General features: G+C 42.0%; 1 protein-coding gene across 3 annotated transcripts in view; it reads right to left on the bottom strand.

Moving 5' to 3' along the window:
- LOC122555308 (vesicle transport protein SFT2B-like) overlaps positions 1 to 18,341 on the bottom strand; it is a 43,011-nt gene extending 24,670 nt beyond the window's left edge. For all 3 annotated transcript variants that reach the window (XM_087992618.1, XM_087992617.1, XM_043701174.2), the window contains exons 1-2: positions 18,213 to 18,341; positions 3,813 to 3,899 (exon numbers count right to left, since the gene is read on the bottom strand). In XM_087992618.1, coding sequence (XP_087848744.1) covers positions 3,813 to 3,899; positions 18,213 to 18,278 — 153 coding nt within the window. In that variant the 5' untranslated portion in view covers positions 18,279 to 18,341. The remainder of the gene's footprint in view (positions 1 to 3,812; positions 3,900 to 18,212) is intronic.

Below are 18,341 nucleotides of genomic sequence, written 5' to 3' on the forward strand. Positions count from 1 at the left end.
TAGTCTAAACCCTCCCATGCATTTCTAGCAAATTTCCCTGCCAGTATATTAGTCCCCTTCTAATTTAGGTGCAATCCGTCCTTTTTATACAGGACACTTCTACTCCAAAAGAGATTCCAATTACCCATAAATGTGAATCCTTCTCCCATACACCTGCTCCTCAGCCATGTATTCATCTGCTCTATTCTCCTATTCCTGCCCTCACTAGCTTATAGCACTGGGAGTAATCCAGATATTACTACTCTCGAGGACCTCCTTTTTAAATTCCTGCCTAACACTCTGTAATCTCCCTTCAGAATCTCAACCTTTTCCCTTCCTATGTCTTTGGTTCCATTGTGGACACTGACTTCTTGCTGGCCCCCCTCTCCCTTGAGGACATTCTGCACCCTCTGAGACATCCTTGACCCTGGCACCAGGAAAGCAACATAACCATTCTGATTTTTCACTGCTGACCACAGAAACATCTGTCTGTACCTTGGACTAGAGAGCCCACTAACATAATTGATCTCTCGCAACCCGACGTACCCCTCATTGCATTAGAGCCAGTGTCAATATCAGAAACTTGCTGTTCGTGCTACGTTCCCCTGTGAATCCATCACCCTCTACTTTTACCAAAACAGCATACTTGTTTGAAATGGGGATAGTCACAGAAAACTCCTGCGCCAACTGCCTATCTCTCTTACCTTTCCTGGAGTTAACCCATCTATGTGACCATATCTGCGACTATTTCCCCTTCCTATAACTGCCATCCATCACATACCGTTGCTGTTGAAAGTTCCTCATTACCTCTAACTGTCTCTCCAACCGTTCCATTCGATCTGATAGGATTCGCAACCAACCGCATTTATTGCAGATATAATCCACAGTAACCCATAAACGCTCCTTAAACTCACAAGTCTGACAAGAAGCGCATATCACTCTATGAAAGGCCATTTTTGCTCCTTCACACTTAATAACAAACTGATGTGAATTGTTTTTGTCATGAATAGCAGTCAGACAAATTGATCACCCTTTGAGTTCTGACAAAGGGTCACTGGATCCGAAATGTTAATTCTGATTCCTCTCCATAGATGCTGCCAGTCCTGCTTAGCTTTTCCAGCAATTTCTGTTTTGAAATTGATCACCCTAATGGTTAAGTTGATTTTTTACATGTTGTGACAGTTTGTGGAACATTGAAACTGGATTATCAGATTACTTTTCCTGGCTAAATTGCGACAAACAACAGAATTAAATATACAATATCACAGAGAAAGACCCAGTAGAAAAGTATTGAACATTGGCCACCTATGGCAGGGCAGAAGAAAAATAGGAAATTTTATGGAAGAAACCTTTGATCAAGATTTTGTTTTTATAAAGATTTTTATATGATGCCAGTTCTTATTTTGTTTAGTGGTATCCTCTGAAGTCTCCATTCCAGAAGTTTTTCAAAGACCACGAATCATGAGGAGTTTCTGGTTTGAGCGGAACATATCTAAACATTTCTCTGATTTAAACCATGCAAACCTTTCATAATATTTTTCAAATCCATTCATGAGCAGAGGTGGTGTCAAGAGAACTGGTCAATAATTGAGTGGCAGATACTATAAATTTGATGAAAATACATGACCAGTTCATAATGATTATAAACATTTTATCAGATTTCCAAATCTTTGCAACATCCTTTAAATCACATCATCATATCCTGGACAAGGCAGAGAGCATCCTTAACATTAATTAATGATTTAGCTTCTAACTCATTGATTTTCCAAAGAAGTCTTAGCTATCATTTATTTGCAAGGATCAATGCCCCTGCTGCTACATCAAAATGGTGTCCAGGTTCTGGTTTTAAGTTGTTTCACTGTCTTTGCCCATATTTGGTCTACCTCCTGGTCTTCATCTCGTTTCCAATATGGATTCTCAGGTTTTTTTAATTGTTCTCTTCCTCACCTCCATTTAGTCCTTCCTCCTCCAGAATTCAACAGTAACATAGTTTGCAAGTATATCAAATTTTGCAGTGGATATATCATTACAATTCACATTACATCTCCCAATGAATAACATTGTATGACTGTACTCTCAATGTTTGATGAGTTTTTGATGTTCTATAAATTGTGCCGCACAAGTGAACTGAATAATAACACTGAGTCAACAGAAAATCTAGAGTTCTCGCTAAGCTGTTGAATGATTTAAATTAATCAACTTTAAAGCAATTTTTAAAATATTCCTGTTTATTAGCATTGAGTTTTTCACAAACAAGGTTCAGCATGCAGACTGAACCTTTTCAGAGACAGGTTCAAATGGACCAGAAATCCAAGGAAAATGTAAAGATCAGTGAACAAGACATTTTCACGCTATCCAGCAAGAAGCATGCGGAATTTTGTTTTAATTTTGTTTTAAATCTATTCACGAGATGTGGGAAATTGTTGATGGGCCAGCATTTATTGCCATTCACCAACTGCCCTTGAAAAGTTGGTGGTTGTGTCTTTTATTGAAGCCATAGTCTTTCAGGTAGGTACACCAATAACACTGTTAGAAAGACCATGCCAGAATTGTGATCCACTGATAGTGAAAGAACAGCAATTAATTCCTCAAATCAAAATGATGTTTGACTTGGAGGTAAACTTGTTTACCCATGCATCTGCCAATCTAGTCTTTCTAGACGAGATAGTCTTGGATTTGAAAGGTGCTGTTGAAGGAACATTGATGGGTGCTGAATGGCATCATCTAGATGGTATCATCTAGCAGGCACGATTGGTACTGGATGGTGTCAAGTTTCTTTAGTTGTTTTGGAGCTGCACTAATCTGGGCAAGTATTTCATCACACTTCTGTCTTGTACTTTGTGGCTTTTGGGGTCAGGAGATGTGTTAGCCACTGCAGAATTCCCAGTTTTTGATCTCTTCTCAAAACCACAATATGGCTGGTTCAGGTCGGTTTCAAATTAAAGCTAACCCAAAGGATTGTGATGCTGCTAAATGATGGTAATACCATTATACATCAAGGGAAGATGGTTAGATTCACTGAGACAGTTATTGTCTGGCACTTATATGGCTGGAATGTTACTTGTCGCTTCTCAGCCCAAGTCTGCATGTTATCCAGATTATGCTGCATATGTACACTGTCTGCTTCAGTATCTGATGAGTCATGAATAGTGCTGAACACTGCGCAATTATTGGTGAACATCCCCAGTTCTGATCTTATGACGGAGAGAAGGTCATTGATGAAGCAACTAAAGACGACTAGTCCTAGGACATTAGGAACTCTGGCAGAGATGAACAGGAATTGAGATGACTGACCTCAAATCATCTACCTTTGTAGTACACTCAACTCCTAGCAGAGAGTAATCCCCTACCCATCCATGTTTGGACAAAGATTGTAATGAAGTCAAGAGGTGAATTACTCTGGCATGTCCCAAACTGAGAGGTTTGTAGAGCTTGCCTTTATGTTAATTTGGATAAGCTTGAAGCAGGCATATTTCATTAATAATGGCCAAGATACTCAAATGGGATTACAGTTAAAGCTGTGATAGCTTTAGTACACTACCATCCCCCATACTCAATCTCACACACCCACCTCTGCACTCATTAAAAACAAATCATCAAGTTCATTCCTTCACAGAACATAAAGCACTTTGGATATATTTGTCCCTGTTCACTGCAAATATAGTTCTGGACATTCCATATCGAAATTGAAATGAAAACAACTTCTGGCAACATAAAATGTAGTGTCTTCTAGCATGTCTAACATTATTTTGGGGCATGAGGATTCAGTAAAATTATATAGTAGTTTTTCATTTATTATTTCCAAAGCACACAGTATTTCCAAATCAACTTACCAATATGGAACAAATAATCCCTGCTACGAAGCAGGCAAGAAAGCCTTTCACTCTGGTTCCCCATCCTAAGGTGGTTCCCTCAATTACCTGCATGGGGAAAAGCAGAGTGTGTGAAAGGAAAATTTTTCAACAATTTCCAGTTATCATGGATACCTTTGTCATCTACCTACTGTACATAAATTCTAGTTAAAAAGAAAAGGTACATTATAAAAAGGATAAATGGCCTACATTATTGCTTTAATCTGACGTCATGTAAATCATTGTTGACATCTCCCTTCAGTGTAACTGAATATTTTTACAAGGAAAATTTGCTTCAGATTTGAGCATCACAGACAAAACTGACATTTATTGATCACCCATAGTCATCCTGAGGAAGCAGTGGGGGATACTCCTCTTAAAGCATCAACACATGCTTTTTGCAAGTGAATGTACACGTTGCTAAAGTAGCCTAGCAAATCGGAGTCAACTGTGGAATGGGCTTCTTCAAGCATTACTGGTTGAGGTAGAAGCTATGTTCAAAGTGAAATTGCATAGGGGAATGAAGGAAAAGGTAATATTAAAGTATGAGAATAGGATGAGCCTATTTCCTCACATTAATGGCAAAATTGATGGAGCTAAGAAGTCTACCTTATGTACAACATTATGCTTGCATCAATTATTTTCTTATTCAATTTTTTTTTTGGAAATGTATCATTGTGGATTCTGGAGGGGATAACAGAGCACCAATGTTCTGCATTCCATTTGAGCCTTTGTTTAGGTCATTACCTTCTGATCCTTGGCCTTTTGATGTTAATGATTAACACGATTTAGCTAGCAAATTTTTTTTAAAAATGTGCCAAAGGTTTTGGTTCTCTGCTGTCACTGATATCACCTTCAGGCTTAAAGATATATGTATCACAATGTGCATCAGCTGGAAACTTTACCCACCATCCCAGAGTTGGAGGATTCGGACAGTAGACTCCCTAAAGCTTTCAAAGCCCAAAATCAAGAGTGTGACAAAATAATTTCTGCATGTCCGGATGAATGCAGCTTTAATGTTAAGAAGCTTTGCAACATTCAAGATAAGCCTGTTCTGGTAGACATTGCTTGCTAATTTTCTTAATCAAGAGAACTAATTTCACTGAATCAATGATCATTCACAGCATTTGATTACATTGTTGCCTCTCACTGCACTAACATCAAATAGTTATCCCATAAAGTTTAGAATCTATACCACTGATAAGCACCACTGGTAGCAATTCCCTTGATGTGAGAAACTACCTGAAAATCAGCATTAATTCCTCTTCTTTCAGCATTGTTTTCACAGAAGTGTAACTCTCATCTGTCTTATGCTAGCACTGAAAAATTCGACATACAAACTTATTTGAGGTAAGTGAACATTCTAGTCTCGGAAATTCAAAAACCAAATCAATTTAACAGAATGAAAACAATTTAAAATTAACATGATCCCTCCTTCCTTGCAGCATTTAATCTTTGCCAGCTCATTTTTGCTCTACTGCTTCCACTGAGTAGAAAGGCTGCCTGAATAGAAAATGATGCAGTTTTGCTCATTATTTGACAAACATGCAGTGAATTTGAAAACTCCATCTGGCCCATCAACCCACACAGAGTATCAAAGACTTTACCCATATGTTCAACTATCTGAAAGCTCTGAAAAATGTTTGTCACCCCAAATAGTTCATCAAGGCCCCATTGTAATACTTAGTTGCATGATTTCAACTTGAGCTTTCCAGATTTTCTGGGACATGCAAGCCAGTTTATTGCACAATGCAATCCAGAGTGTGCAGGGATTGGCATAATGGTAATATCACTGAGCTCAATCTAGAGGTCCAGGCTAATGGACTGGGGACATTGGTTCAAAACTCACTACAACATGTTGGAATTTGAATTCAACTAATAAACCTGGAACTAAAAGCTAGGGTGATAATAATTAATGGTGATAATAAACCATTACACATTCTCAAAAAAAAACTTGGTTCACTAATGGCCTTTAGGGTAGAAAATGTGCCATCTTTATTTCCAGCCCTACAGATTACATTCAACAATCAATGTCCAACTTTAATTTTTGATAGGTATGACTTCAACTGGTAGAGAATTTTCTTCTAGATTCCTATTGGCAGGATTTGAACCTGGAACATCAGCTGAGAGTTCCTAGATTGATAGTCTAGTGATAGGTTAGAGTCCCACCATAGGTGGTAAAATATGAATTCAATAAAAAGCTGGCTGAATAGTAACCATCAGCCATTGTCGTTTGCCATAAAAACCGCTCTGGTTCACTAACCTGCCATCTCTATCTGACCTGGCCTGTGTGTGATTCCAGGCCTACAACAATGTAGTAGGCTGTTAACTGCCCACTGGACAATTAAAGATGGATAAGAACTACTGGTCTAGTTTGCGACGCCCATATCCAACGAATCAATAAAATAAATTCAGCTGCTTTCGCGACAATCGCTTCACGTCGTGGTTTGCGATACCAATCTGATGCTTGTCTCACTGCAGGCGGGTCTCTCAATTATAGTCCTTTATCTTCTCCCATCCACCTCTCACTCTACAGTCTTTACATCTTGCAGTAAAACCTTGAAGTAACTCTGTTCTCCTTTTTACCAAATTCCCACTTAGAACAACATTCCAAATATATTCAACTGACCACTGTCTCACTTGGAGAAAGTGAGGACTGCAGATGCTGGAGATCAGAGCTGAAAATGTGTTGCTGGAAAAGCGCAGCAGGTCAGGCAGCGTCCAAGGAACAGGAGAATCGATGTTTCGGGCATAAGCCCTTCTTCAGGAATGAGGAAAGTGTGTCCAGCAGGCTAAGATAAAAGGTAGGGAGGAAGGACTTGGGGGAGGGGCATTGGAAATGCGATAGGTGGAAGGAGGTCAAGGTGAGGGTGATAGACCAGAGTGGGTTGGGGCGGAGAGGTCAGGAAGAAGATTGCAAGTTAGGAAGGCGGTGCTGAGTTCGGGGGATTTGACCGAGACAAGGTGGGTGGAGGGGAAATGAGGAAACTGGAGAAATCTGAGTTCATCCTTTGTGGTTGGAGGGTTCCTAGGTGGAAGATGAGGCGCTCTTCCTCCAACTGTCGTGTTGCTATGGTCTGGCGATGGAGGAGTCCAAGTACCTGCATGTCCTTGGTGGAGTGGGAGGGGGAGTTGAAGTGTTGAGCCACTCAAGTGTTGGGTTGGGTTGGTTGGTCGGTCCGGGTGTCCCAGAGGTGTTCTCTGAACCGTTCCGCAAGTAGGCGGCCTGTCTCCCCAATATAGAGGAGGCCACATCGGGTGCAGCGGATGCAATAGATGATGTGTGTGGAGGTGCAGGTGAATTTGTGGCGGATATGGAAGTATCCCTTGGGGCCTTGGAGGGAAGTAAGGGGGGAGGTGTGGGCACAAGTTTTGCATTTCTTGCGGTTGCAGGGGAAGGTGCCGGGAGTGGAGGTTGGGTTGGTGGGGGGTGTGGACCTAACGAGGGAGTCACGGAGAGAGTGATCTTTTTGGAACGCTGATAGGGGAGGGGAGGGAAATATATCCCTGGTGGTGGGGTCGTTTGGAGGTGGCAGAAATGACGGCGGATGATGCGCTGTACATGGAGATTGGTGGGGTGGTAGGTGAGGACCAGTGGGGTTCTGTCCTGGTGGCAGTTGGAGGGGCGGGGCTCAAGGGCAGAGGAGCGGGAAGTGGAAGAGATGCGGTGGAGGGCATCGTCGACCACGTTGGGGGGGAAATTGCGGTCCTTGGAACTGGTCCTCCTGGGAGCAGATGCGGCGGAGACGAAGGAATTGGGATTATGGGATGGCGTTTTTACAGGGGGCAGGGTGGGAGGTGGTGTAGTCTAGGTAGCTGTGGGAGTCGGTCGGTTTATAGTAGATGTCCGTGTCAATTCGGTCACCCGAGATAGAAATGGAAAGGTCTAGGAAGGGGAGGGAGGAGTCTGAGACGGTCCAGGTGAATTTGAGGTCGGGGTGGAAGGTGTTGGTAAAGTGGATGAACTGTTCAACCTCCTCATGGGAGCACGAGGCAGCACCGATACAGTCATCAATGTAGCGGAGGAAAAGGTGGGGGGTGGTGCCAGTGTAGCTGCGGAAGATGGACTGTTCCACATATCCTACGAAGAGGCAGGCATAGCTGGGGCCCATGGCTACTCCTTTGGTTTGAAGGAAGTGGGAGGATTGGAAAGAGAAGTTGTTCAGGGTGAGGACCAGTTCAGTCAGTCGAAGGAGGGTATCAGTGGAAGGGTACTGGTTGGTACGGCGGGAAAGGAAGAAGCGGAGGGCTTTGAGTCCTTCGTGATGGGGGATGGAGGTGTATAGGGACTGGATGTCCATGGTGAAGATAAGGCGTTGGGGACCGGGGAAGCGAAAATCATGGAGGAGGTGGAGGGCGTGGGTGGTGTCCCGAACGTAGGTGGGGAGTTCTTGGACTAAGGGGGACAGGACCGTGTCGAGGTATGCAGAGATGAGTTCTGTGGGGCAGGAGCAGACTGAGACAATGGGTCGGCCAGGGCAGTCAGGTTTGTGGATTTTGGGCAGGAGGTAGAAACGGGCGGTGCGGGGTTGTGGGACCATGAGGTTGGAGGCGGTGGTTGGGAGATCCCCTGAGGTGATGAGGTTCTGGATGGTCTGGGAGATGATGGTTTGGGTCATGGTCAAGGGGGCAGTAGGAGGAGGTGTCCGCGAGCTGGCATTTAGCCTCAGCGGTATAAAGGTCGGGGCGCTGTCTCACTTGGTCAAAGGCTCCTTCACATTCACATTGACAATGCTCCTTACTGATTATGCTGTATGGCACCACTGTGCTAAAAGGGATAGAGATGGAACAGATGTAGAAACTCAAACTTGTGCATTCATGAAATGCTGTGGGTCATCAGTAGCAACAGAACTGCAATCAATCACAATCCGTAATGTCATGACGTGGCACATCCGCCAACTTAACATCACTAAGCATGGGGATCATCCTTGTTCAACAAAGAGTGCAAAATGACACGAGAAGCAACATCTGGTGTACTTAAAAATAAGTTGTCAACCTGGTGAAGCAACAGAACAGACTACTTGCATGTCGAGCAAATAAGTAACACACAATTGATAGAGCTAAGTAATGTCACAATGAACGAATTAAATCAGAGTACCACAATCCTGCCATAACTCAACTGCGAATGATGGTGGACAATTAAATAAGTGACAAACATCTTCAACCTGAAGTGCAGAGTGAATGATCCTAAGATTCCAAGCATCACAGTTGTCATTCTTTAACCAATTCTGATTCACCCTACATAAATACCAAGAAACTGCTGAAGCACTTAAAACTTACCTCGAATACGGGAGTCCTCCATTTCTGTTTTTCAGCAGCAGCTCGAAGGGTGGGAGCTTGGACCAGGGGCCTGTCAGGAGTGGTGAGTCACTGATTTGAGCTTTTACATTTGACATCAGAGAGCAGAGGTTTCTAGGAAAGGAGGGACTTTCCATTTCCCACCAGCTATATAAGTGAGTGCTTTCTAAACCAGAGACCCCACCTTTGTAGGGCCTCCCACCCAATCATCTCCTCTAACCTTAAACACCAAGGACACATCAGGTAAGCTTCTCTTCCTTTTCACTTTCTGTTAAAGGGACTAGCAGGGATGGCGGTGCAAGGAGAGGAATGTTCCTCCTGCATGATGCTTGAGGTGTGGGACGCCATTAGAGTTCCATCCAAGTACCTCTGCAACTCTCGCTCCTCCAAGACCGTGTTAGGGAACTGGAGTGAGAGCTGGATGAATTTCGGATCATTCGGGAGGCAGAGGCTGTGATAGATAAGAGTTACAGAGAAACAGTTGCTCCTAGGCACGAAGTAAGCTGGGTAACTGTTTGAAGGGAAAAAAAAGTCGGTGGAGGGATCCCCTTTGGTTGTTCCGCTGAAAAACAAATATACCATTTTGGATACTGTTGGGGGCGGACTTACCAGGGATATGCAGTGGGGTGCAGGTCTCTGGCACAGAGTCTTTCACTATTGCACAGAAGGGAGGAGGAGAGTGTTAGTCATTGGGAACTCAGTAGTTAGAGGGTAACATAGAAGGTTTGTTGGGAACGAATGAGACTCATGGTTGTTGTGTTGCCTCCCAGGTGCCAGGGTCCGTGATGTCTCAGATTGTGTCTTTTGGGTCCAGAAGGGAGAGGGTGACCAGCACCAAGTCGTGGTCCACATAGTCCCAATGACATAGGTAAAAAGAGGGATAGGGATGTCAGGCAGGATTTTAGGGAGCTAAAACAAACAGTTATATCTCTGGTTTGTTACCCATACCACGTGATAGCGAGGCAAGGAATAGGCAGGGATGGTGCAGGAGGGAGTGTTTCAGGTACTTGGATAATTGGGATTCATTCTGGGGAAGGTGGAACCTCTACAAACAGGACAGTCTTCATTTGAACCAGAGGGTTTTAATATCTTGGGTGGGAAATTTGCTGGTGCTATTCGGGTGGGTTTAAACTAGCTCAGCAGGGGATGGGAACCTGAGGTGTAGTTCCAGTGCACAAGGGGGATGAGAGTAGGGAGGGCATGGACAGGATTTCACGGTCACAGGAATGTGCTGGTTTGAAGTGTGTCTACTTCAATGCCAGAAGTATCCAAAATAAGGCAGGTGATCTTGCAGCATGGATAGTTACCTGGGACTTCGATGTTATGGCCATTTCAGAGACATGAATAGAGCAGGGTGAGGAATGGATGTTGCAGGTTCCAAGGTTTAGATCTTTCATTAAGAACAGGCAAAGCGGTAAAAAGGTGAGGTGTGTCCTTGTTAGTCAAGGACAGTATAACGGTGGCTGAAAGAACTTTTGACGAGGACCTATCTACTGAGATAGTATGGGTTGAGGTTAGAAACAGGAGAGGAGAGGCCACACTGCTCTGAGTTCTTTATAGGCCTCCGCACAGTTCCAGCATCTGCAGCCCTCACTTTCTCCTCCTACCTCACAGATCAGCACAACATTGAGGGCCGAAGGGCCTGTTGTGCGCTGTATTGTTCTATGTTCTACTGCAAAGGCTAAAGTTCCTGACAGCATTCCAGCAACAGCATTAAATTCTTGCTCTTTCGAATTACCTACAACTCTAGCCAAATACTGCTACAGCATTGGCAGCTAGCCAACAATGTGCAAAACTGCCCACGTATATCATATTCAGAAAAAGGCAAGATACTTCCAACCTACCTAATTACCACACTCCATATACTCTTGATCAAGCATAAGGTACTGCATGTGGTCACTGAGTGGTGTCAAGTTGCATGTTCAGTAAGAACCTGTTCATCGAAGCCCAGTTTGGGCTCCGAAGTCATGCACATTGAGCTCCTGATTTAACTACAGCATTAGCAAAGCTGAACTCTTTTTGAGATGACAGTGACTTAAAGAGGCCTAGCAAACCAAACCAAAATCAACAGGAATCAAGAAAACTCTGCCAGTTGAAGTCATACCTATCAAAAAGAAAAGTTGGTTGTTGATTGCCGAATGCAATCATCTCAGTTCCTCTATCTTGCCACTCAGCTTCTCTGGCTGGTGTGCTAATCCCAGTCATCTTTAGCTATTTCATCAATGACAGTGAAATACTGAAGCAATCCATTACCACATGCAGCTTTAGGCTCGGACTGAAAGCCATTTCCTGGCACTAACTGCCAAAAGAAATGAACCATTACCCTTTGACGAGTGAAGGCATTACAAATACTGGATCCACAACTATCACCCATCACAGAAGTTACCATCGACCAGAAATTGAAATAGACTGGATAGATAAATATTATTACTAATATCGTATGTGACAGGCTAGGAATCTTGCATTGAGTAATTCACCTCCTGGCCACCACGTACAATGTATGAGTCAGGAGTTTGATGGAATACTCCCACTTGCCTGGACAAGTGTAGCTCCAACAACATTCAAGAAGTTTAACACCAGTCAGGACAAAGCAGCCCACTTGAATGGCACCACACCTTTAAACTTTCACTCGGTCCACCACTTTACAAGATGCACTGCAGAATTTCATTAATGTTCCTTTGACATAAGCTTCCAAACCCTGACCAATACCACCTGGAAGGACAAGGGCAGCAGATATACAAGGAACACCACCAACTACAAGTACCCCTCCAAGTCACTGATCATTCCAATTTGGAAACATATCGTTTGGTATGCTTTCCTTTATTGATCAGAGTATTGAGTACTCCTCAGATGCTGCCTGAACTGCTGTGCTTTTCCAGCACCACGAATCCAGAATCTGGTTTCCAGCATCTGCAGTCATTGTTTTTACCTTATTGAGTACAGGAGTTGGGAGGTCATGTTGCGGCTGTATAGGACATTGGTTAGGCCACTGTTGGAATATTGCATGCAATTCTGGTGTCCTTCCTATCGGAAAGATGTTGTGAAACTTGAAAGGATTCAGAAAAGATTTACAAGGATGTTGCCAGGGTTGGAGGATTTGAGCTATGGGGAGAGACTGAACAGGCTGGGGCTGTTTTCCCTGAAGCGTTGGAGGCTGAGGGGTGACCTTATAGAGGTTTACAAAATTATGAGGGGCATGGATAGGATAAATAGACAAAGTCTTTTCCCTGGAATCGGGGAGTCCAGAACTAGAGGGCATAGGTTTAGAGTGAGGGAAAATATATAAAAAGACCTAAGGGGCAACTTTTTCCACGCAGAGCGTGGTACATGTATGGAATGAGCTGCCAGGGGATGTGGTGGATGCTGGTACAATTGCAACATTTAAGAGGCATGGATGGGTATATGAATAGGAAGGGTTTGGAGGGATAGGGGCTTGGTGCTGGCAGGTGGGACTAGATTGGGTTGGGATATCTGGTTGGCATGGACGGGTTAGACCGAAGGGTCTGTTTCCATGCTGTACATCTCTATGACTCTATATCACTGTTTCTTCAGTGTTGCTGGGTCAAAGTCCTTCCCTAATAACATAATGGGTGATTACCAAATGAACTATGTGGGTTTAAGAAGGCAGCTCACCAATACTTTCTCAACAGCAACTAAAGAGTGGCAAGAAATACTTACCCCGTCAGAATCACCCACATCCCATGAATGAATTTAGAAACTCCTCTTTCACACATTATAAATGTTGGTTTTCCCCTTATTGGTATTCTTGAGAATTGGACTGATCACTGCAAGTTGAAATGCTTTGACAGATTGTTGCAATGAACAGTTATTTTTGAAAAACTGCTGTGTAGTGTAAAAAGCAAAGTAAGTTCTCAAATGGTTCATGAACAATTACTCAATAGGAAGGCTGAAATACTCTCAATGCTTTGCATTTTACAGCTGCAAAGGTTTCCTTATATAAGCAAAATACAAAGTGATTGAGAAAGCAATACAGTCCTACAAAAATACTTGAAGATTAGTAAACTGCTTTATATTGATAACAGCCAGAGCAACCATATCCTGCCAGTGAATTTAAAAAAAATTAATGGAGAGAGATGTCTCTAGTCCATTGTGGATCATGGCTAATTACTTACTGCATCACTGAACAATATTCTTTAACTAAATATTCTTTTTAAAAAGCTGTGACTGTAAGAACAGATGGCTACTTCCTACTGATAAGTCAACATGTAAAAATCCATCTGGGATAAATACACAACTCCTACCTGTGTTCAGATGCAAATTTACACAAATAAGAATCTGTTTTGTAATAATTTGAATATGTTGTGGTGAACTTTGATGGAAATTTATCCAGACACTTTAGAAGCAATTCTGAAAGCCAGAAAGGAAGTGTATTCACCGTAAAAATTAACACTCTACATTTTACGTGTTCCGATGAAAGAATACAGAACTAGCTTAGTTTTCATTTGGGAGCAGCATCTAAATGGCTTCAAAACATCAGCAGCTTGAGATTCCCTTGGGTATGCTAACACAAATGTTACATAATTAAAGCTTTCCAAGTGGTAGACATACCTGGAATTAACTATAGCTCATGCAGTCAAAATTACTAAAGAAAATAATGCAAAGACAAATGGATTTCTCTTTGGAAGAATTATACAGATTATTAAATACATAGACAATTTTGGACGTTAAATGGACAGAAACTCAGCAGGTCTGTCAGCATCTGTCGAGCAAGAAACAGAGTAATGTTACAAGTCTGGTATGACTTCAGAATTGTGAGACTGCTGAGTTTCTCTAGCACTATTTGTTTCAGATTTCTAGCATCCACAATACTTTGCCACTACAAAGTGCAGAAAGCTGTTGTAAGAGGAGATTTGGATGCTCCTGTGCATGAATCACAAAAGGTCAGAATGTAGGCACAACAAGTAATTTGGCAAGAAAATGGGATGTTAACCTTTATTGCGAGGGGGACAAACTATAAAGTAGAGTGTTGTTACAATGGTAGTGGGCATTGGTGAGACAATATCTGGAGTACTGTGTACATATTTATCTGTTACTTAAGGATGGATATATTTGCATCGAGAGCTCATGAGAAGGGGTATTCATCTGATTCCTGAGATGAAGAATTTATGAAAAAAGTTGAACAAATTGGCTCTATACATTTAAAGTGATTTACTGAAATATACAGAATTTGATGGAGCTTGACAGGGAAGATGCCTCAGTACCTTGAGGCAAAAGGATACTTCCCCTTGTTGTGGGATCTAGAATTGGGGGCAGTTTAAAAATAAGGGGTCTCCCATTTAAGATGGATTTCAGAAGGAATTGATTGTTATCCTTTGGAATTCTTCCCCATGTTGAGTGGTACAGGCTGGATAATTGAAGACTCTCCTAGATAGGTTTTTAATCTACAGGTGTTATCAATGCCACATAGGAAAGTACAGTTAAGGGCGCAATCACATCAGAAATCATCTTATTAGATGGCGAAGAATTCTCAAAAGGCCGAATGACTACTCCTTCTTACAGTTCTTATTGCCTTGTAATCCTATTTAGGAGGCAGATTGGAGAAGTGTATTAATTCGAATTTCAGAAGACCGATATCAAAATAATTCCCTCAAGTGCCTTGCCGCTTGGGCAGAGTACTGTATATCCCAAGCTATGCATTTGGTCCATAAATAAGGCTAAGTTTCAACAAAAGCATTCAAGGCTTTTTGACGTTACTTTTGCCAAAGGTGGCCTACCAGCTGCAAATTCTTAAATAAAACAGAACTAAAATAAATTGAAGTGGAGCAAGCTTGTGCAGCAGTTTTGACATGCCAGAGACCAAAACCCTTCACAGAAATGAAACATCCATAGATAGATGCTAGAAGAGAGCAGGAATGCAAAAGAGAAATAGGAAGAAGCTACACCAACATCAAGGTTCTGATGAAGGGAATGCAAATATTAGCTCAGAAAATAAAGGTAGATAATGCTAGAAATACTCACCAGACCTGGCAGCATCTGTGGAGAAAGAAACAGAATTAACATTCCAGGTCAAAGGCCTTTCGAATTAGAAGTGGTTAGTTTTAAGCAATTGCAGAAGCAGAGGAAGAATGGATTGGGTGGGGATTTCATGGAGAACAAAAGGCAAGATGTGTGAAAATGTGAAAGAGAAGAAAGAATAAATGATAAAAAGGGAGATGGCAATTGGATGAATAAAGCATCAAAGAGGGGAAGGCCTGATTGGAAACTGCTGAATCACCAAAAGTTGCCATTCCAAGAAAAGGGGGCAGAAAAGCTGGGTCTTTTGTGTGGGTGCAGAAGTATGCATGGTTTAGTGGAGTGTATTAAGTTGAAAGGGAGGAAAAAGAAGTCTTTGGTGGTGCCATCACGCTGGAGGTAGCTGAAATTGCAAGATAATTAAATGGAATAGGAAACTGGTGAGCTTGAATGAGACTACTGAATTTGGAAGGAAACACAGTAAAAACAAATAAACACATGGTTTAAAAAAAAAGTGGACATGGTTAAGGGTCCAGTCAAAACTCAGGGAAACTACAAATAGCTAAAAAAGGTTTGACTGAACAATTCTGATATGATATGAAGCAGAACAAAAGCAGGGTCTGGTGAATCCAAATACACACACCTTCAGACTGGGATGTGTAAGAAATACAACTTAATTTCTTCAGGCATTAACTCCTAATGCTAAAAACTCCTACATAAAGTTTCCATCTTCATGCCCATAACATTCAACACAGATAAGTCTCTATAGTACTACATCATCCAGATGAGAGACAGTGAATTATAAACAAAAGAGCAATACAAAAGTTTTTTTTTGACTGTAATATATTACTACAAAGTAGCAGCGCACAAATTTATAGTACAACTCTGCCCTATTGATACACCAATGTAAATTGCTCACGTTGTGTCAGCCCAAAATTGATATGCTGTTACTTGTGCATAACACTAAGTATAGAAATGATACATCTAGAACTGCAAGTTATTAAATTTCACAATTGTCACATTTCACATAGTATCACAGGCCCTGCTTATGATTGTGTAAAACTTCTAAAAAGCATCTGTAGAGTGCATGAAGTGTAGTGAAGTTCACACAGAAACACAAGCCTAAAAGGATGAACAACAGAAATTGATTCCAGCAATAGCTGTTCTATAATTCTTTTATTTTCAAATTGGCTCTATTTAAACTGCAAATGGTTCTGGAAATCAGATATAATATTGGAATAACCATGAGCGGAGAGGAATTACATATGTGCAGATACAAAAAAGCTCTGCTTTTGACTTTCGCAGTCAGACCAAGGAACTTGTTAACACCATGAAGCCATTTTCCAGCACTTAATCTTGAATTCACAGTAGACTGACTCAATCTGTTTATTGAAATGCCCATGAACTGAAACTTGCACCCTTACATATACCACCATATGGGATTCCATTGACTGTGTTGAAAGATAGTAAATATCAATAAGCCAGGCTTGTGCATTCAGACTCAACACGCATGATACTATAAAGTAGATATAAGATACAATAGAAAGCAAGACTGAGAACTCCAAAGATTTTTTTTTGGGGTTGGTAGCTTATATACACAGGTACTGCTTGATTAGAAAGGTAAAATTTAAGCAAGAGAATATATACAAGGAGGGACAGGCAGAGTGTTGGTGAGGCCCTATCTGGAATATTTGTTGTCTTTATTTTAAGATGGGATGTTAATATGTTAGAAGTCATTCAGAGAATGCTCATTTAAATGTGAATGATATCTGGGATTGGAGGTGGGGCTGTTATATTTTAAAAAAGAAAGGTCAGACCCCTGGTCCTACATCAATTGGAGCTTTGAACTTCATGTACAGATGACCCTGAGGAGACTTAAAAGGGTGGATGGTGTAAGGGTAATTCCCTTTGTGGGACAGATTAGATTAAAGATAATCTAAGAAAATTAAAGAGGTAATTTAAAAATAAGCACTTTCCCATTTAAGATGGAGTTGAGGAATTCTTTATCTCTCAAAAGGATAATAAGTCATTGGAACTCTTTCTCCTAGATAATGGTGGAGGTGAGTCACTGAATATATTTAAGGCAGCACAAAATAGATCCTTGACTCAAAAGGGAGTCAAAGGTTATCAGATGTAGTCAGGAATGTGCATTTGGGGCCACGATCAGAATGGATATAGCCTCGTTGAAAAGCAGAGCAGGGTCAGGGAATTGACTACTCATGCTGCTAATCAGTGTAGCATATCTCTGAGCACACTTGTTAAGCTAGTTGGACAAAATACCACTTCAAAAAAATCACTATCTGAATCAATACTATGAGCAAGATAGACTACTTTCACCTTCATTCACTCCAAATTGAAACATTCAAATATGCTTTTTGTGCAGCCAGATTTCAGGACTTTCCTTCCAGCCTCCATAAATTTCAGCTCATATAGAACTACCAGCACTAAATCCCTTTCACCCATCGTCACAACACTGATGGATACTGATCCAGATTCTGCAATGCAAAATCCTCATCCTTGTATGTACTATATATACACTCACCACAGCACCCTACCCTACATTTCCCAACATGTTCTCATTCACTCTCAAATTCTGGCCACTTGTACATTTCCAAATTCCATCACTTTAGATGCCTAGACCTTCAGCCCTGGCGCAGACTCATTAACCCTCTGCATTTTTAAGACGCTATTTAAAAGCACCTCTTTGATCGAGCTTTCGGATGCTTACTCTAATGTCTCTATGCAGCTCATGCCAAGGTTGGCTGGCAATGCTAAGGCGAAACAGCTTGGGATGTTTTATTACGTGAAAACTAATGGTAGGTGTTCGACGATCGCAATTCACTTATCACCCTGATTACAACCCCAGGCTGTTCCTTGTTTTAACCCATCACTGAGCCTGATGTTTCACAGTAACACTGAAGGGTTGAGAGGCAGGTTCCTCATGGTAGTCAGAGGGAGCCTACACTGTGTGTGTGTATCACAGCCAGACCTGGCCTCCACACAGATGTCCTCCTCCTGTAACCAGCCTCTGCCCCACTTGGTCCCTGAGTCCTGGCCCCGGCCTCATGTAACTCCAGGTCAGTATTCCTAATGAAACCAGGGGAGGCTGACCTCACTCAGGGCACCTCCGTCCTCCGCCGAGTCGTTCCCGTTCAGCACTTTCTTCAGTTTATCCATGTCCCCGACTCCGGGTCCGCGGCCGCTCGGTAAACACAGCCCGGCTACCTCCGGGAAACACCG

The sequence above is a fragment of the Chiloscyllium plagiosum genome, unplaced genomic scaffold, assembly GCF_037043375.1.
Source record: "Chiloscyllium plagiosum isolate Xiang-an unplaced genomic scaffold, Cpla_swu_hap1 HiC_scaffold_12, whole genome shotgun sequence".
Classification (NCBI taxonomy): domain Eukaryota; kingdom Metazoa; phylum Chordata; class Chondrichthyes; order Orectolobiformes; family Hemiscylliidae; genus Chiloscyllium; species Chiloscyllium plagiosum.